Source organism: Coturnix japonica, chromosome Z (genome assembly GCF_054131305.1).
Source record: "Coturnix japonica strain WE chromosome Z, WE-NBRP24, whole genome shotgun sequence".
Taxonomy (NCBI): domain Eukaryota; kingdom Metazoa; phylum Chordata; class Aves; order Galliformes; family Phasianidae; genus Coturnix; species Coturnix japonica.
The window spans coordinates 3,008,233-3,027,671 of record NC_140702.1 but is presented as its reverse complement, the minus strand read 5'-3'; the positions used below and the strand labels follow the sequence as shown (position 1 = coordinate 3,027,671).

General features: G+C 44.5%; 2 protein-coding genes and 2 long non-coding RNA genes across 4 annotated transcripts; all 4 read right to left on the bottom strand.

Annotated features, from left to right (window-relative positions):
- Positions 1-20: 20 nt before the first annotated feature.
- Positions 21-1,955, bottom strand: LOC146753495 (uncharacterized). The gene is made up of 4 exons (XR_014940007.1): positions 1,603-1,955; positions 535-607; positions 287-407; positions 21-101 (listed from the first exon to the last, which is right to left on the bottom strand). It is a non-coding gene; the product is annotated as an uncharacterized LOC146753495 (long non-coding RNA).
- A 3,147-nt stretch (positions 1,956-5,102) lies between these two features.
- Positions 5,103-7,337, bottom strand: LOC146753494 (obscurin-like). The gene is made up of 3 exons (XM_085529377.1): positions 7,025-7,337; positions 5,772-6,041; positions 5,103-5,134 (listed from the first exon to the last, which is right to left on the bottom strand). Exons 1-3 carry the CDS (start codon positions 7,335-7,337, stop codon positions 5,103-5,105), a joined length of 615 nt encoding a protein of 204 aa, XP_085385503.1.
- Positions 7,338-7,524: 187 nt separating this feature from the next.
- Positions 7,525-15,381, bottom strand: LOC146753493 (uncharacterized). The gene is made up of 6 exons (XR_014940006.1): positions 15,241-15,381; positions 14,250-14,516; positions 14,019-14,098; positions 12,561-12,672; positions 11,711-11,857; positions 7,525-7,763 (listed from the first exon to the last, which is right to left on the bottom strand). It is a non-coding gene; the product is annotated as an uncharacterized LOC146753493 (long non-coding RNA).
- Positions 15,379-16,461, bottom strand: LOC146753492 (obscurin-like). Its single transcript, XM_085529375.1, has 3 exons — positions 16,072-16,461; positions 15,470-15,754; positions 15,379-15,428 (listed from the first exon to the last, which is right to left on the bottom strand). The coding sequence occupies exons 1-3, from the start codon at positions 16,163-16,165 to the stop codon at positions 15,379-15,381; spliced, it is 429 nt and encodes a 142-aa protein (XP_085385501.1). The 5' UTR covers positions 16,166-16,461.
- Between the last annotated feature and the right edge of the window lie 2,978 nt (positions 16,462-19,439).

Below are 19,439 nucleotides of genomic sequence, written 5' to 3'. Positions count from 1 at the left end.
GATGGAGATGGCTGCTCTTACCATTTCCTTGCTGATGGTGTTGGCTTGGATGAAGTCCACTGCCTCCTGTTCCACATCAGACAGAGGCAGCAATTCAGCATCTGAGCAAGGAGAGAGAGCAGTGCTATAGAGGGGCCAAAGGCAGGCAGGAGCAGAAGGAGCTCTGCCCTCTCCGGCCCTGGGCTCGCTCCCATGGCAAAGTCTGCCCGTGACAAGGGTTCCTGGTGTGGAGCAGGGGGCACTCGCTGCCCCAGCCCTGCCCACCCCGCTTTAGACCCTCACTCACCAGCATGCAGAGGGATGACCTCGGTCACTTGGTAGGGCTCCGCTGGAGATCTTCTGTCCTGGGGAGCCCCACTCTCCTCCCCGGCCATGCACGCGACGTCCATCACAGCAGCTGTGACGTGCTGGAACAGAACGGAAACACACTTCTGTTTTCTCTATTCACACAGCACAGTATGGGTACAATTCGTCAGAACTACCCTCGCATACCCTGCAGCAAACCGATGTGCGGGGACAAAATGTGGCACGTACCTGGCAATGAGATCACTTCAAGCTATCTGCAGCAGTTCCTTGTCGCTTTGCTGAGATGGAATGAGAGCAAAAGCTGCACCAAGGCAGTGGGCGGAGGGTGAGGAGAGGAGAGAGAAAGAGCAGGTCAGTGAGCAGGGCTAAGACAGTCATGGAATAAAACAAACAGCACAACCGTCCCATCCACTTGCTGCAAGACATGCTGAGTCTCAGGCTACGTGATGCCTGTCTGCCCAGCAACTTTACAATGCTTCCACTACTGAGCAAAGACAATGGAAGAAGCACGGGACAGGTGCCAACTTTACTGATACCCCCTTTGGAACGTGTGTACCAGGGAAAATTACGTCTGATGGTCAAGAGTAAGCAATACGGTGCTGTGAGCTCCGACAGCCAGCAGTTCTCAACACCTCACTGCCCACCCATCCATCCCACGTCAGCTCAACTTACCTACAAGCTGCTGCACACGATGGTGTGAAGAAAAAAACACTAAAGGCACTAACTAACTAACGGAACTAACTAACTAAAGTCACTAACTAACAAACAGAACTAACTAACAAACAGAACTAACTAACTAATGGCACTAAAGGCACACGAACAACAAGACAACCAACCACTCCGACCACTAGCTCACCCACAAAGGAACACAGAACGCACCGCTCCTCCCCTCATTCCAGCCGCTTATGACATCACCAACGGCCAACAGCCTGGTCCACCATGACCCCCCACAAGGCGGGGAGCCAAGACCACGTGGTCACATCTGATTCCAACACGGCACCACAACATTCCAGGACTCAGTGTGGGCTTGGAATTCTATCCTCGTGTGGCAGTGCAATGGGAGGTGTTAGGGCACAGCTGAAGAGCTGACAGACAACGGACGTTTCCAAAGGAGGGTGCCAGATTAACTCTCAGCATTCTCTTGCGGGGCTCTTAGGAATGCTTCAAACCCATTTTCACTGCCTAGCTCATTTCTAGAAAGTCCAGTTGAGAAATGCTCATTTTGTCTGGGGAACGCCTCTATGCATCATGAATGAAAAATAAAATAAAATGGGCACGCGACACTATGAAACTTACCTCTCTGCTCTTGTTGTCAGCCAGACACCTCAGATGAGCATGACGTGTCCCTGCTCCTGAATGAAGATTCACCCAAGTCTGTGTTCCTCTCTGCTCCATCTCTGGGTCTAAAAGAAACACAGACAGAGATGATTACAAGATCCTTTGTGCAGACGAAAGACAAGGGTGCACACGAATTCTGTTTAGCAAGAAATACTACAGTCCCAATGGACTGCTGTGGTAGTACTTGAATCCTCATTTGGGGCTGGAGCTCAACAGGTCACACATCAGAAATAACACAAAGTGCATCTGGAAGACGTGTCTCAAAGCCCAGAAAATCCAACACGGGAGGGGGCTGGACAGTGGACCACAAGTGTCCATTTCCACTGCAGCTCCCTGTAGAGAACAGCACCAATCAGAAGGCGTGAATTAATTCATTCACAAGCTGCACAATGACTCTGTTCTTTACATGATAAAGAAACACACAGAGATTCCTGACCAAAAAGTTGGGAGTTAATAACGACCAAAGAGGTTCCTGTTCCTACACCTCATCCTCTCACCCCAACTCCTGGGTGATGCCCACAGGCTTCAAGTCAGCTCTCAAATCCATTGAACTCCAGTCACAGAACTCCATCAAAAAGGATGTCACACATGTGACACTTACATACATTTTGCATCAGAAACAGTGACGCCAGCAGGAGCAGAGAGGTGACTGTCCCCCTGTACTCAGCACTGGTGAGGCCACAACTCGAATTCTGTGTCCAGTTTGTGCCCCTCACTGCAAAAAAGACACTGAGGCATTGGAACGTGTTCAAAGAAGGGCAACAAAGCTGGTGAGGGGTCTGGAGCACAATGGGGCCATATGAGGAGAGGCTGCAGGAGATGGGAATGTCCAGCCTGGAGAAGAGGTGGCTCAGGGGAAACCTCATTGCTCTCTATAACTTCCTGAAGGGAGGTTGCAGTGAGCTGGGGGTCGGCCTCTTCTCTCGTGTCATTACTGATAGAACTAGAGGGAATGGTTTTAAGCTGCAGCAGGAGAGGTTCAGGCTGGACATTAGGAAATATTACTTCTCAGAAAGGGTGGCCAGGCACTGGAATGGACTGCCCAGGGAGGTGGTGGAGTCACCCACCCTGGGGGTGTTCAAGGAACGTCTGCAGAAATCCCTGCTGAAATCCTGACCTCTGCCACAGGTGGCTGAGTGACACAAAAGCTGTGTCCTTGGTTCCCGGCCTTACCTTCACATGCTGTTCATCTTGCTCCGCAGCTCCTGTTCTGAATAGTCTTCTTATATTCCCATGTGATGTACCCTGAAATACATCATTTAGTGAGTCTGAACAAAACCTAAGACATTAATTGGAACTGTGAAGAAATGTTTTTTGCACTTTACTTGGAGGATGTTACATGCTATACCTTCTTTTCTCAATTGTAACACATGATTTTTTATAAAAAGAAACATAGCAAGTCAGCTCTTCAGTGTGCACATTGATGAAACTTGGTGAAATACAACTTTAGAAAAAGGTAATTTGAAAATTTAAATATTCTTATCAGAATCTCTGCTATTAGTTACCGTTCCAATGTTCTGATTTGATGATGATTCTCTCAGAGCTGTTTTGTCACTCCCCACCTCAAATGCACTTCAAGTGCTTTAGGAGCATCACTGGAATTTTGAATAAACTCGATATATTTTAGCAAAGCTGCTACAGATGCATGACTGAAGTACATTGGAAAAATATAATCATGATTGAATGCTGAACAGTGTTATTTAATTATATTCCAGGTAATTAAATTAATTAAACCAAGGGAATCACCTCCCAGTCAATCAGCTCCCAGCACGGAAATCGCTTCCCTGCCAAGCAGATGCAACCAACACAAGCTGCTACATCACTCTAGGGCCCCACTGAGTCTTCCCAAGGGGTCTCCAAAGGCTTCCCTGTTGACTTCTGGGAACTTGGGAACACTCACATGGAAGCCAGTGCCCCCTAATGTGCCCCAGAGGTTTCTCAGGGCCCCGCAATTAGCTCTACAGACATCCAGATATGCCCCAGAGCAAGTTTGTGTGCTGTAGGGAGCCCAAGAGACATTCCAGAGTGTCCTAGTACTCCTCAGTGCGCTCAAGGGTTCTTCACCTGTCTCTAAATATGCCCTACTGGACTTTGTTTTCTCTTCTGGAGCCTTCCTTAGTTCTCAGTTTTGCTTTCTCATGCCATTTATCATTCAGTTTAGAGATTATTTTAACTAAAATATTTTAATCCACCATATTTTCTGAAAACTAAGAATTGATCCCACTCAAGGAAACAGAAGAGAAAAACATCACCCACAGGCTGCAGATATTTACCTCAACTTCTCTACATGCCATCCCCAGTGTGCTTTTCAACTCACCTTGCACAGTGACCCTGGCTTTTGTTTCAGAGTCCTCTGTCTCACAGGTGTACTCCCCGCTGTCCTTGGCGGTAGAGACATGGATGATCAGAATGGCCCCAGTTCCCTCCTGCTGCAAGTCGTACTTGTGGCTTTTTCTGATTGCTTTGCCATCCTTGTACCACCTGATGTTCACATCTCTTTTCGACAGCTCACGGCTCAGGCTGATGTCCTGCCCTGCTGCTGCTGTCTTATCCTCCAGCTGTTTTGTTACCTCAGTAGGTTTTTCTGAAAGAAAACATGCTTTTTGAGTAACATACACTTAGGATAGGATGCCTCTCTCAAAATACACGCATCTACATGCTGGAGATAAGTTAGAGAGGCACTTGCAGCAGAGGCCATCCTACAGCCAGCAGTAATCTGCAAAGTACAGACAACAGAATTCCAGGCACCATTTATTCTCTCTTAAATCTACCCCATTGAGGATGATGAACCATGTCTGAAAACTGCCTCTTTCTTCTCTCCACTCATCACACTGGGAGCCTCGGATGATGCTCTCAGATGCACATGTTCTAGATAGGAATTTGTTGTACAGCTAGATGATGTGAAGGCCATCCCTTCAGCTTATACTTAGAGGATATTTGCTCCCACAGTTCCCTCAACAGATCATTCCTGATTTACTGGTAATGGAACAAGCTGGAGTGAGATGCCAATTTCCAACACTACCCCAGTGCTTTGGGTAGTTCTCACATTTGTGTAAAATGTTGCCACCTTTTACTTATTTTTAAGAGAAATTCTCAGTGCTTCAAGGTTCAAGTAGAAGGTTGCTATTCACTTTAACCATATTATGAGTTAGCTCTCACAACAATCTTATCAGAAGACAGTTGAAGGAATCAGACCCCAGAATCTCTCCCATCTCGTTACCTTTCACAGACAGAGAGGCTCTGGAGGTTAGACCGTGGGCAGTAAAAATGACTTCCCCAGCGTCAGTAGGAGTCACACTTTTGATAAGGAGAGTCTATTTCCAACCCACGTCAGAAGCTTTAAATCGCCCACCACTTTCCACTCTGCTTACATTCAGTGTCCACTTGAACTCATCAATGCTTTCATCGGACAGAATGCATTCAAAATTACAGTCTTCTCCCTCCTGGATTTCAGTGCTTTACAGCTGTTTGGTAATGCCAATATTCAGCTCTGGAAGATAAGAGATAGGTTAGTATGAGGTTTATATGGAGAAAAGGCATTTGTGACTGATGTGAGTAGCAGTACTGGTAACTCAGGATTTGCAGAACATGGCTGCGTTCCTTACTGATGTATTCTCTAAGACATTCTCCTCTCAGAATCACCAGAAAGCTATAAAAAAAAGAGACGTGAATCTCTTGGTTTGCTCTGGAAGAACTACAAGGAGAGCAGCTCAGTCCATGGAGCACAATGAAGATTCAATGAGCTACAGGGGGAAAAACCTAACAGAGAGGACAACTCTAGGATGCTGCGTGAGAAAAAGGGTTTTGCCTATGACAAGAAATTAACTGTTTCTATTAGCTAATTTGTTACCATCCTACCCCCACTGGTGTTCAAACCATTTCTCCATTTTAGGAATGTTTAGAAAGCAAACATTTCCAGGTCATTCTTGACGTGTTTGGTGATTTTCATGGCAAAATGAGATACATTTACATCAATAGCAATGGGAATTTTCCAGACATCACTGCGCTAAATTGCAGTAATACAGTTCTATTGTAGAAACTATTAAGGCTCGTGGGGGAATAGGTGTAAGACATAGTGACCACACTGAATGTGCTTTCAGCACTCCTTTACTTTCCACAGTACTTACCCTGAACGCCGACCTCTGACTTGGCAACATCAGTGCCAATATCACAGGTATATAAACCTGCATCTGACTTCTCGAGGTCATGGATAAGGGGACATAGGGTCTTCCCAGACTGTACCAGCTCATACTTGTTGCCAGAAGTGAGCACAACACTGACCTTTTTCCACACTGGTTTGACCTTCTCTTTAGAGACTTTGCGTTCCAATTTAATCACACCCCGCTCCTCATCAAAAACATCATCCAAGGACTTCATGAAGACAGCAGGCTTCTCTGCTATTAAACAGGCAAAACACAACAATGTGATACAGAAGTTGAGACATTTCCAGTTGCTTTCAGATTTTTAAAGAGGGATCAATAAATCTTTACCAGTACTGACGACACCAATATAGAACCTAAAACGGTTTCATGTCTGTTGACTGAATGCGCTTTATGGAATTCTGAACTAATCAGTAGGAGAATACAGGGAACAGCAGCGACAGCCTGCATTGCCGTGGGTGGGACTGATATCATATGAAGTAATTGGGATGCAGCTCTTCTAAAGCTGGAGAGCTGGCATTGCCCTCACATGGAGCAGAGCTCATACAGCAGGCCACAGTATTAAGAGGATAAGCTGCTGAACAATTTTGATTTTCCTGTTTTATTGACTCCTTTTATCTATCTTCTATTTCACACATCAGATGTTTATACTGGGGAAAAAACATCCACCAAATGCAAAAGAAAGGAGAAAGAGGAAATCCTTCAAACTCTGAGCGCACTGAGTAAAAGAGTTTAACTGCTGGGGAGAGCAGATTAGAATCACAGCATCCTTAGAACTGGAAGAGACCCTTAAAGGCCATCTAGCCCAGCTCCCCAGCAATAAACAGGGACATTCACAGCTAGATCAGGTTGTTCACAGCCTGGCCATTAGTCATTCCAGAGGCAAAACACACACTCTGAATGATCTCTCCCTGCAGTCATAAATCCTTGCAGACAACAGCATTGACACTGCATGCTACTGAAGCAGTAAAAGAAATTGCTCTTGTAAGTCTCCTTGTGTTAAGTAAAACGATGGTAAAAAGCAATGGAATGCTTTGGCAGGACACCAAAACCATCCTCCTTCGTTGATATCTGCTGCAATGGAACCTTCCACTGGAAGAAAGCCCCTGATGACTTGTCACCCCAGAGAGGTGAGCTTTAAAAGCAGGATTGCTGCACAATAGAATGAACTGGAGCTCCTTAGCATCTCTTACATCCAGGAGGGGAGTGATCAGACCCACCTATCACCTTCAGGCGCGCGCTTTCTGACACCTTGTCTGACTTCACTGTCACTGTGCCAGCATCCTCAGGCTTAACCTGCTTCATTGTCAGTGTGCAGCAATTGCCAACGTTCTTGATGTCATTGTAATTGTTGGTGTAAAGGAGGTTGCCATTCAGGAACCATTCCACGTCCTCGACATCATGGGACAGCTCGCAGGAGAAGACAGCAGAGCTCTCTTCTTCAATTTCCACATCCTGCAGCTGCTTCGTTACTTCTACATTGTGGGCTGTGGGGAAACAAGGTGAACTGTTACCACTGTTATTATAAATCATACTGGGATGTGGTAGAATGGTTGGACTAGATGATCTTTGTGTAATCATCTATGTGAAGATTATACATTAATAAAGTTAGCAGGAGAGAATGTCAGAAATCAACCTCAAGAAGAGAAATCGGAGGTGAAATAGGACATGGAAGAGGCCACCCTCCCTGCTCATACCTTCAGCTGTCAGTGTGGCCTCAGTCCCTGCAATTCCTGCCTTGCACTTGTACACACCAGCTCAGCTTCAACTTCAGAATCTTGAGCTCTGCTGAATGCTTATCCCTCTTGATCTTGTATTTCTCAGAGGGCTCGATGGGTGTGTGGCCCTTGAACCATTTCATAACCTTTGGAGAAGGCTTGAAGTCACAGGACAGGATGACAGAATGACATTCCAAAGCTGTCTTGTCCTCCAACTTCCTGGTGATTTGTATATGGGAATCTGCAAAGCAGGGGTGGAAGAGAAGAAAGGATGAGGACAATTGGAAGAATAGGAAAGTCTCTTACGTCTGTTCCATTCCAATTAATGTCATGTTCACAATGGTTCTTTGAACCACTCTAAAGATAAAACAAATGATTGCCTATAGGGAATGCAACTGACTACATTTCTATAAAGTAATACTGTATATTATCTACCAAATGCAAGGTCCAGCTCTTGTTCTGTGCTTTTTAAATTACTCCCAGTTGAGGCTTTTATTCAATTAAGAGTGAGTTGAAAATATAACAAGTACTTTAGGATGTGAATGGAGACTCTTACGCTGGGGACAACAGCAGATAAAAAGCCTGGAAGTTTCTTTCAGATGAAATCAATGACAAACTGCATCAAATTTAGGTGCTACCAAACTTAAACTTGTCTAGTTCAGAAATACAATTAATTTCACCTGATTTGACTTCTTTGGTATAGCCAAGGACAAAACCTCAGCTCTGTAGATCTGAATAGTAAGCACATCACAACTATTCAAACAGATCTTTTACTGAGATGCAGCTGTCTCATTTGGTGTCCAACGACTTTGAACTGGAAATGGAGCAGACCCTCCAGACACACACACAATATTTCAAAGACTCCAGTGAAGGAAGCCTGTACGTTAATTAATTCTTCATCTTCAAGATGTAAACCAAGCCTGGATATGTTACCTCTGACGAGCAGATTGGCTGTGGATTTGGATTTGCCAATTGAGAACTGAATGGTGCCTGTCATATCAGTGGTGGTTTTCGGTATGGTCAGCCGGTGGATGGTACCTTCTTGCTGCATAATCAAGTTTCTACCAGCCTGTAAGACTTCCCACGTAGATACCACCTGCGAGGTTTCACAGAAGGAATGGATATCTCGCATTCAAATTTGGCTTCTTCAGGCTCAGTCACATCCTCATCACACAACTCCTATACTAGACTAATGGATTGCTCTTTAAGAAGGGTGGAACAAGAGAAAGCAGAGATTTAGAAGGAATGTAAAAAACCCTTACATTATCACCCTACTTACTCATGTCAACATTACTGCACATGAACACTACACCTATCAGCTCAAAATGCCTTAAAACATCATTAAAAAATAATAGAAAGAAAGGAATGTTGTTAAGAAGTCAGACAATAAGACTGACAACCTGAAGAGAGCCCAGATCTTTTGATTCTTACTCCAACATCCAAATCAAACCATGACCTTCCCATCCCGATATCAAACTCCTCGCATTATGAAATGGAATAGAGGTTCAATGAAACACAGACATTGATAATTACTTTGGTTAAATACAGCAACTTAGCTCTGAACAACAAGTTTTCTCCAGCCAGTTCCCTATCCTGCAACTGGTCCATCCATCAAAACCATTTCTCTCCACTTTGGTGACCAGGATGTCATGCAGGACGGGATCAAATGCTCTGCACAAGTCCAAGTAGATGATGTCAGTAGCTCTCCCATTATCCACTGATGCTGTTACTCCACCATGAAAGACCACCAAGTTTGTCAGCCATGGCTTGACCTTGATGAAGCCATATTGGTTACCACCAATCACCTCATCTTTATTTTCCAAACTATGCCAAGGAGAACTAGACAGAACTCTACAATGTCGTGTCACTACAAACCTGTCTGAACCATTGGCTTCTCTGCATGCTCATCACTAGTCTCTCCTTAGCTTGTGTGCCAACAATGTATGGGGAATGTCAGCCACAAATCTTACCTAGGGGACATCATTGCTTCAAAATCCCTTGAACATCACACAATCCCTTTTAACTCTCCAGGTCTGCACTTATTTATGTCAGAATCAGACCGTTTTTCTGTGCTACTATTTCCCTTTCCTTCTGAAGGGTCTGGATACAACTTGGATTAACCTCAGGAGCAGAGTTCCTGTATTGAATCATAGAATCATAGAATTACCCATGTTGGAAAAGACCTTGAAGATCATCAAGTCGAACTGCAGCTCCCGTAGCTGCACACTCCCGTAGCTGGGAGACCACAGAACAAGTGGTTCTGTGAGCAAAAGCGAAACCACTGCCTAATCCAACTCCTCCAATCTCTGCGCTCTGCCAGGAGGGACATGTACAAATAGGGTGGCAGATACACACAGGAGATAAATATTTCCACTTCCCTCAGCCAACACTGCTCTGAATTTCTATGGGACATGCAGTTGGATGAAAAGGCATTTGACAAAGAAGGAAATGAATGAGTTTAATCTGCTGTGTCATTCTCTCGGTAGCCAGAATAACTAACCCTCGCCAGTGTTAGTTCAAAGAATAGGCAGATTTTATCTCCTGACATGAGCAGTAATTCAAAGAAGCTGGTATATGATCCAGTATCCTGCATATTCACTGCAGGCAGGCAAAGACATTATGAGATAAGGGAGATCTACACATCACTTGTTATGAACACCTCATAAAGATAAAACCACACACAATGGGAGAGTTTATGAAGAGGACTACTCTTGGACTGCTTTCCAAGAGGGATCAATTAGTAACTCCCTTCGCTCATTTTTCACACTACTCTACAGTGTCCTCCTGAGCCCCCTTACTCCTGTTGCCAACTGCTGTTGCAGGGAATCCTGAGGAACCAAGGATTCATAGTTGTTCCATCAGTAGTCCTTGGTCAGCTCTCCCTCCCTGCCCCTTCTGTTTTGATCCCACTAACCAAATTTCAGTTAGTCTGAAAAGAGGATGGAAACCTCCGCAGCAATTAGTTTCTAAATATCTTGCAATGGGCAGCTTGTAGGAGCCCCATCTCAATGCTCACAGCACAGGAGGCAGGACTGCTTAGTCCATGCACTAGTGCATTTACCAGCACAGATGTAAGCCCAGATCTATGCACACCAAATACAGGCTCTCAGTTTGCACAAGGAGGCATCCATGGAGCTGAAGTATTAGGCAGATATTGTGGTGGGGCAGCAGTTATTGAGACGCCAGACAAAAAGGACACAGATAAGGTGGCAACTCAGCTTTACCATTATGACTGCTGATGGAACATCTAATTTCACTGCTCAAAAGAGAACTTCCATATAACTGGAAAGGATGAAATTCACAGGGGAAACCACACACAGACACACACAAAAGCAATACAAAGGAGATGAAGGATGGTTCACATACTGGTGATTCACTCTGAGATGCAAGCAAATGAAAGAGTATCCCCAACCATTTGCCTCCCCAAATGCTAAATATATAAACTCGTTGCTGTGATAGCTCCACCAGACGTGAGCAATACATTGTAAAACCTTATGGGGTCAATCAGTTTAAATTCATAAATTCATTACACCACCAAAAACAGACCAGTGTGACCAGGCTGGTTCATTTCAGCTCTTCAAACCTGTTGATGAAAATGTCTGAGAGCTGACATGCTTACCAGCCAAAGCTAAAAACTGTAAATCAAATGTAATAGGCTGGCTTTGCCTACTGTATAGAAATGATGCCTGAAAAAAAGAAAAGAGAAAAAAAAAAAAAAAAAAAGAACCTAAACCAGAGCAAATGGAATGGCTGCATAAAACAGCCAGTACTGAAACAGCAACCCAAACTGGTTGCAGACTGAGATAGAAAATGAGAGTTCACCAAAGTCATGGGACAGGACAGATGTTCATGTTCATGCTAACACTGAACCCAAGTGGCCACATGAGGACAGCATCTAGTAGGAAATCCTTTCAGACGTCCCTTGGGAAGGTGGCATCTGCCAGGGCACAGCAGACCCGTGTGTTCAGTAACCAGTCTGATGCTTCAGAGCCTGCTGATGAGCTACAAACTGGGGTTTAACCAGTGCAACACATGGAGGGAAAATCTGCCTTGAGCATAAAGAAGAAAGAGAAAGGTATCCACAATGACTAACCAAGAAATGCCCAAACTGCCATGAAGCATTTCTTCCTGTGGTGCAAAACACCACAAGAGGATTTATTTGCTCTTTCAGTTAAACATACCATGTACCTTTAGGGTAGCTGATGTCTTTTCTTCAGCTGCTTGGCACGTGGATGTTCCCTGATCTTCATATTCACACTTGTGAAAAATGAGGCTTCTCTTATTTCCCTGGGAAGTAACACCCACTTTTTTACTTTGATGGAGCTCCTTCCCATCCTAGAAGGGAAAATATCAAGTCACATCTCCATGAGTCCTTCCATCTCTGCACTGAGCAAAGGCAGCCTTCAGATCTATGCTTAATTCATCCACTCCCCCAGAATTAATGGAACTGTGCTTACTGGAACATATGCTGAAGCTTAAGCACAGTGCAGTGTTTTCAACATGTAGGAACAGCTATAGAACATGCAGAAATTCTGGCTGACATATGAGAGCTTAAGGCACTGCTGAGGACTGTTAACAAGCCCGTTTGGACATCACCTTGAATAAATGACGTTATCCCCAAGTAAGGGAAGGAACAGCTGAGCACCGCGGAGGTACACAAAGTGCCAGAGCAAATTCTCACACTGTCACGTGCAAAGAAAACTGAGATTTCACCCTAAAACCCAGTTCACAACAAGGCTGCAAAATCCTGGCTGAGAATTTCTATGTTAGAGTTGAAGGTCAAGACTGTACTCCAGCCAACAATATTTTGTGCAGCAAGACCTCAGGAGTTCACAAGAAACCCAAAACAGCTTGATAAATGAACTCAGGACAGAATAACAAAGATTGCTGATCTGGGCAAGTAAAAGAGCATAAAGAAAAGAGAGCAGTGCAAAAGCTATCAAGCAAAAGCTCAGACTTGCATCCCTTGGAAGTGAAATTAAAGGCTCTCATTCATTTCCAGACAAGTCAGAAAGGAAAATACCACTACATGCCATACCTTGAACCACTTGACGTCCACTTGGGCCTGGACAGCTCACACTCAAATGTGACCTTGTCCTTCTGAGTGACGCTCATGTCTGCCAATGGTTTGCTGATTTTCACAGGCAATTCTGAGAAGGAGAAAGAAGGATGTGGATTTAGTTGGGAATGAGGTCTCTAGGAGCATCTGGCATAAGGAATAATGAAAGGCAGTGCCTACTCTCCATGCTCACTAGAACTTGTCATTAACAACAAAAAAACCTATTGTTTTGAGCACATTATCATTACTTGTACTAGGGACAATCATGTTACAACAATCCTCTTGATATTGGAGGGATACCCTGGTGGCAATGGCCCAGTGCATAACATTCTTATATGCATTATTGACATAATTGCGAATAGAATATTGGCATAACTGCCAATAGAATTGATAAGTGCACATTTTGGGACACAGAAGCAGAATTTTGTGACAACTCTCAGCCCGGAATATGTTGATGAAGAAGATGTCCTAACAGTGCATGCCAGTGATTTGACAAACCCTGCTCAGTATGACACAGTTCGTCTTCAAATTTTGGTATCTCTGATTCCCAGTTGGCTCTTAGGCAAAAATAAATAAATAAATAAAAATGCACCCAAACAACCTAGTCCTCCCTCATCTCACCCTTCCCATCCAGTTGCTGCCTCACAGAAGGGGTAAAATAAAAACTCTCTTGTACTAGCAGAGAGATTTGCTATGGAGTAACTTAAATAAGGATGGGAGACTGAAGGTGTTGGGGAAGACATCCAGGCTTTAGCTACGGGGCATGCATGCAGAATCACAAAACAAAGGCCAGTCAGAGAAATCACAGCTTCGTGAGAATTAATGGGGTTGTTTCTACATGCCCACCCTATCTGCCAGTGTAAACCCTTCCAGTGAAAAAAAGGAAAGCTACATATAGGTGGGGAGAATTGTTGGTGAAATTATTTGTGATATTTTTTGCTAATAATATGCTCAAAATCCTGGAGCAAGACTTCAAGTTAAGCAACTCAGTCTGTGTAAGTAGACTTACAGAAGGGAACGATAAAGCTTATGGAAGGGAACTTTCAAGCTAATCCACAGCTAAAACAGAGTAGAGACGAATTGCAGGAGCTTGTTTACTTACTTTGCACAAGTGTGAGCTTTAACCACTGCTGAGCTCCTAGTACAAAAGTCTGAACCAACAAATTTCACCACCATGGGAGCTGATGGAGAAGAAGAAACCACTTAGGAGCACATGAAAGATGTGTCCCTAAGTGTATGAGCTCCTTTATGTATGAGCACCTTCAAAGAGCCAAAAGAGTCAATGATTTTATTGGAAGCATCAGATTTTATGACCCGCAGGAAGTGATCACCATAACTCACACTCACATCTCCTGCCTGTAGAGGATATCCTCTTTGCATCTACAAAGATGCAAGAAGAAAAGAGGCAAAGAAGGGGTAAAAAAATTCCCATCTTACATTTGGGATGCTTAATTCCAGACTTGAAGGCTGATTTGCCCACTTAACTGCTGTGCTCTTCAGAAGCAGTTGTTCCACAGCTATTTAGAGAGAAAGACAAGTTTTGTACTAGTTGTTAACACAGAGAACAGCATAAACACACAATTAAACTCAGCTTTGCAGTGTTGTAATGGCTGATGAGGGAAGCCAAGGATCCTTCCGCACTGTCAGCCTTCATTTCCAGAGACATACCTTTGGGGGTGATGGTAATGCTGCTCTTGTCATCTCTGGACTCACAGAAGTACTCTCCCTCATCCTCAGCCTGGATCCCTGTTATTGTCAGGGTTCTTCTGACCCCTTCCTCATCAATCTGGAAACGTTTGCTGGGTTTGATCTCAACTGCATTCCTGCGCCACACCACCTTCCCTTTGGCATGGCTCACTTCACAGCTTAAAGTGACACTGCCTCCAATCTCAGCATTAACAGCTTCGAGCTTCTTGGTGAACTTCACTGGGATTTCTAAGAAGCAGAGGAAAGAAAAGAACTATGAGAATGCACAAGTTAACAAACGTGTTCTACAAAACCAAATAAAAAACCCCATGAACAGACACACTTGGGGATCATGGCAGGCTGAAAGAAACCCAGAAGAGAGAAATCTGGAGATATTATCAGCATGGAATTATATTATCATTCTATTTCTGCAATGTAAGAACAGTGCTTTAAAGAGGCTTAAAGACTACCTTCCAGTGTCTCTAATCTTCTACCTAATGAGATGTGTGGTGGTTTTTTGCTGCTATTGTCGGTTGGTTGGGACTGTCTCCTATTGCTGCTTTGATTGTTCTGTTTTTTAACATCAGAGTCTAATTTGCCTGACTACCATTAAAAATCTGTACAGATGGAAGAACCCCAGCAACCACATTTGTATTTCATGTCACTGGAGACACAGCCAATGGAATCAGAGATCTGGGAATGTGACACATTCAACCTGTTGACATGACCTGCTAGCAACCACTCCCATGCAGTCACAGCCAAAGGGAGCTGGTGGGGTGCATGCCAGCTGCAGATTTCTCCAGTGTAGGTGTCTGAAGGGACACAAACCCCATTCTACATCCTCCTCATCAGCTCTGACATGCTTAGCAGAGTCAGGAAGAGCTGAGGCTCTGAACACACCCTACCAACTACTTTAGGAAGAGATAGAAACTGGGTGATGACAGTGAAGAGCACACACTAGAAAAGAACCCACCATAGTCCCTGAGCTCTCAAGTGGGCAGCAGAGGACAAACTTGGATCTCTGGAGGCAAGAAGGTCTTTTCTGGTCTATGCTGGGGTTGCTACAGCAGCTGCAACAGCAATTCAAGCGTCAAGCTTTTAAGAACAGCTGTTAAGAGAGACCAATCTTCTTCACTTCATCCTCCCATAAGAAAAGAGCAGCTGTAAAGAAGGACACAACATGCGGGCTTCTATCTGCTCACCTTTCACTTGTACTTCCAATTCCTGCTTGTCATTCTTTGTCTTATGCGTATGGCAAGCATACACAGCAGTGTCTGTGCTCTCTGCCAGGATCACCGTCAGAGTCCTGGATGCCCCGTCACTCTTGATCTCATACTTCTTGCTCGTCCTGATTTCCTTTCCATCTTTGTACCACTTCACTGCAGCAGATTCAGGTGTTCCTGAGATAGTCAGAGTGATGCTTTCATGCTCTTGAACAACGAGTGTCTCCTTCTGGACAAATTCCTTTTCAAATTTAGCCTCTGGTTCTGAGAAAGACATTGAAACAGGAAAATTAGTAACTTCTCAAATCCTTAAAGTCAGCAGTTTTCAGTTTCTATGCCTCACAATTCTATAACAGCTCATCCATCATCTGTTACAACATAAAGAATATGGCTAATAGAATCTTTTGCTGAGCGGGAAGGAAGAAAATGATCCAACAAGAAATCCAGAGCTTCTGCTTAGAAGAGAAGCAAAGGCATGGAAATTAAAATAGATATTTTATCTGCTTGTACCATTTTACTTCAGTTGGATCCTGTGCTACTTCACAGCTGAGGGAGGCACTTGATGCCAGGGCAGCACTCACCTCTTTCTGCACCTTCTCCTGGTTTATAAACACAGGTTTTGGCTCTGAGGGAAGAAAAGAAAAAGTATTGACTGAGGGACTGAAATGAGACCATCTTGCAGGTTTTATGTACAGGTTGGAAAAGGTTTAGGTTACCACTTGTGCCCAAACTAATAGCCTTCACTAGAGAATATCAGCTCTTCTGTTAAAACAAAGTGTCAAATCTAGGCAAGAAAGAACCTAGGAGCTGAAGAAACCAAGAGGGTCCAAATACGCCTAGTATTTGAAATGTAGGAGAACAGATAAACCCTAAATAAATGGGCTCCCACTTCTATTAAATGGTTTGCCCTACAAAAGGCTATAGAAGTGCAGAATATTTCTGACGCACTTACATCATGGACTTCTCTAGTGCTAGCCAGCTTCTAACAGCAGCCCAATTTTGAAGAAGCTTCCTATGCTTGTCTGGGTCCCAGGAAAGATCCCAGGGTCCTGATGTTGATACCAAGACAGAGGCTCCAAGGATGAATGCGGGACTAGTAGGTGTGAGGGGGACTGACATTGCCTTTTATTTGCAGTGGAGACATGGAAGACCACTCCTTCAGATCATTCATGCAAGCATATTCAGGCATACCCAGCTCAGGTGACCGGGAAGGCTCCTGCTCCCCAGCAGTCATGGCAAACCCTTCCAGGACCTGTCCCCTATCTCCTCCCTCCTCGCTGTCACTCTGTGAAGCCTTCTGCTGCCATCCCTTTCCCTTCCTTCATGACTTTCTCCTCTGCATGCTGTCTGAATTCTGAGTGGCAGCAGCTGCCCAGGAGGGTAAGTTCAGCTCAAGTTGCTGTGCTGCTGACCGTTGCAGTACGTGCAATCCCAGGATTCACACCACAGCTCTACCACCAGCACTGCAGTCCACTGAAGGCCAGGGAGCAGGGCAGCAAGCCAATGCAAGAATGCAGTTGACACACTCTACATTTGATCTCCCTGCTTGTATTGACTGTAGAAGCATCATTCTCTCCGCCCATCTTCAACAGCCCCTGTTTTGACTGATGGTTTTCAGGGGAGGTTCAAGTTGGATGTTAAGAAAAACTTCTTCTGAAGAGGAATGGTGATGTGGTGGCACAGCTTTGCAGGGAGCTGGTGGGGTCACCATCCCTGGAAGTGTTCAATAACCATGGAGATGTGGCACTGAGGGACGTGGGCAGTGTGCATGGTGGGATGGGTTGAGGCTGGATGTGGGGATCTCTGTGGTCTTTTCCAACCGCAATGATTTGATGAAGATCAGAAGGCTTGCTCATTAGCAAGACAACAAACATGGCCTAGACCAACCAGGTGATGCAAAACTTCTCACAAATGCAATGGAGCTTTGGCCCACTTCAAGTAAGGATTTCAGCGTGCACCACAAATACTGAGATAATGAGATGGCAGAATCAGCCCTTTTTACTCTAGTTTTCTATAGGTTTCCAAGGTGTGCAGCACTTGTTTCTTTTAAGCAAGAAGGTCTAATCTGCATCCCGTAACACTCAACACTGAGTACCTAATATTCAACATGTCCTTAAAATAGGATTGTTCTGTGCTACCATTGGAACCCTGGGGTAGAGGAACCCTGAAAAGCTTTCTGAGTGCAATGGGAAGAGGATCAATTAAGACTCAGGACTCCATTCCACTTTGGGCGAAGCTAGTAAGATGAGGATTCCTGTAGTGAAAGAGCCAACCACTCCAAGAGTACTCATAATCCCTCCTGACTTTCACACCACATCATTTTGCAGTGAGGGCTGGACTGGCACGTCATGTTACAGTGGTACACATGAGAAATACAGCAACGGTAGCTAGGCAAGCACTCTCCACGTATGGCAGAGGAGGAGGTATTACATTACCCTGTGCAGCCATGAGCTCATCCGGTCTGAAAGAGAACAGAAAACCTTTGGTTTCTGAGGCAAACAGCTAATAATAGCCCTCAGCTAGCAAAATTCAAGTGGAAAAGCACTACATTTCTGGGTTTTCTCCCTACACCTCTGCAATAAGACGTGGGCTGGCTTTGGCTGCTGAGGATTAACTTGGTTGATTCCAGCTGTTGCCATAGTCTTTCTGTCAACGTTCATGTTTCATTTGCTCTGACAGATACCTCCCAAATCTACCCTGTCTGTAATCCACTCTTTGCTGAAACTGCCAATTTCCTGAGCCAAAAGCATGAGCTACACAACTCACGGAACAGATCCAAAGGCCCCAGAATAACATCCACGTGGTGTGGGAACAGTAAGAGCTGATAGTTTAGAGTCTACACCACAGGCAGCAGCAAAACTGTCTACTACAGGAGCAGAGATATATTGCACACCAGGGACTGAAGGAGCAGAATGCCCCAAGACGGAGAGAGCAAAGACTGCAACCTTTACAAGGGAACAGAACGCAAGCTATGCCCTGCAAGGACACCAGGTCTGCGTGAGCAGAAAGGCAGCAGACTCCCAGTACAGTTGCTCCTCCACAGAGCTGATCAAATGCCAAACCTTGACCAGGATTAAGCTCCAATGTGTTCACTGCCATAAGAAAGAACAGGAGAAAACAGATTCCCTGTCCTGATCAGCTCAGAATACAAGACGACAACTGTAAAGTTAACAGAGAACAAGTTGACTTATGAGCAAAAACCAGTAGAGTGCAGCTACAAATAAAACAGAAGACAAACCCTCGTCATCAGCCAGCTCACTAATGGTCACTCAGAATGCAGCTGATGTGCCCACGGCTATCTGGAGTCTAAGTTAAAATTTACCGGATCTTGTGCAAAATATACTGACACCAGAGCAATCTCTACTGCAGCTGGAGTGAGAGATCTACCTCCGTGCTAAACTCTCAGACTAATGAGAAACGTACAATTAGAAAGGTATCAATGGATTCACGACTGATCATTACATTTACAGAACATGGAACGAATGGTCGTCAACGTGGGATTCAACAAGCCAAAGGCAAGTGCAATGCCTCTGACTAAAAGTTCTTAGGACACCGACAACCAAACCTTCCTAGTGCAGCCACAGTAGAGATCTGTAACTACTACTGTTGAAATATCAACTGGTAGAGCAGTGTTGCACATTGTACGAATCACAGTTGGACATCCATGGACAGATGATGATAAAAGTAGTTGTAGGGGAAGAGCTGGATGAAACATTGTTAAAAGCAAATAATCATTTTACCTGCACGTTTGTAAGCAATTCTTTTCATCCTCCCCAAAAGTTTCATGGCAGAATCAAGAGGACACGTTCACACAGATGTTTCCACAGTCAGACTATGGAATAATCAAAGAATATCAAGCAAAACGTGTTTCCTACCAGTTACATGAACCTTGATGGTGAGTTTCTGGCCAGCAGCCTCGCAGCTGTACTCCCCTGCATCTTTCTTCTCC

Coding starts and splice junctions, on each gene's coding strand:
- LOC146753494 (XM_085529377.1), bottom strand. CDS start 7,337: ATGATTTATAATAACAGTGGTAACAGTTCACCTTGTTTCCCCACAGCC. Junction 6,042..7,024: donor CGCGCGCCTGAAGGTGATAG/GTGGGTCTGATC, acceptor CCTGTTTAATAG/CAGAGAAGCCTGCTGTCTTC. Junction 5,135..5,771: donor GTCAGAGGTCGGCGTTCAGG/GTAAGTACTGTG, acceptor CTTATCTTCCAG/AGCTGAATATTGGCATTACC.
- LOC146753492 (XM_085529375.1), bottom strand. CDS start 16,165: ATGGTCTCATTTCAGTCCCTCAGTCAATACTTTTTCTTTTCTTCCCTC. Junction 15,755..16,071: donor AGGAGAAGGTGCAGAAAGAG/GTGAGTGCTGCC, acceptor TGTCTTTCTCAG/AACCAGAGGCTAAATTTGAA. Junction 15,429..15,469: donor ATTGGAAGTACAAGTGAAAG/GTGAGCAGATAG, acceptor CCTTCTTTACAG/CTGCTCTTTTCTTATGGGAG.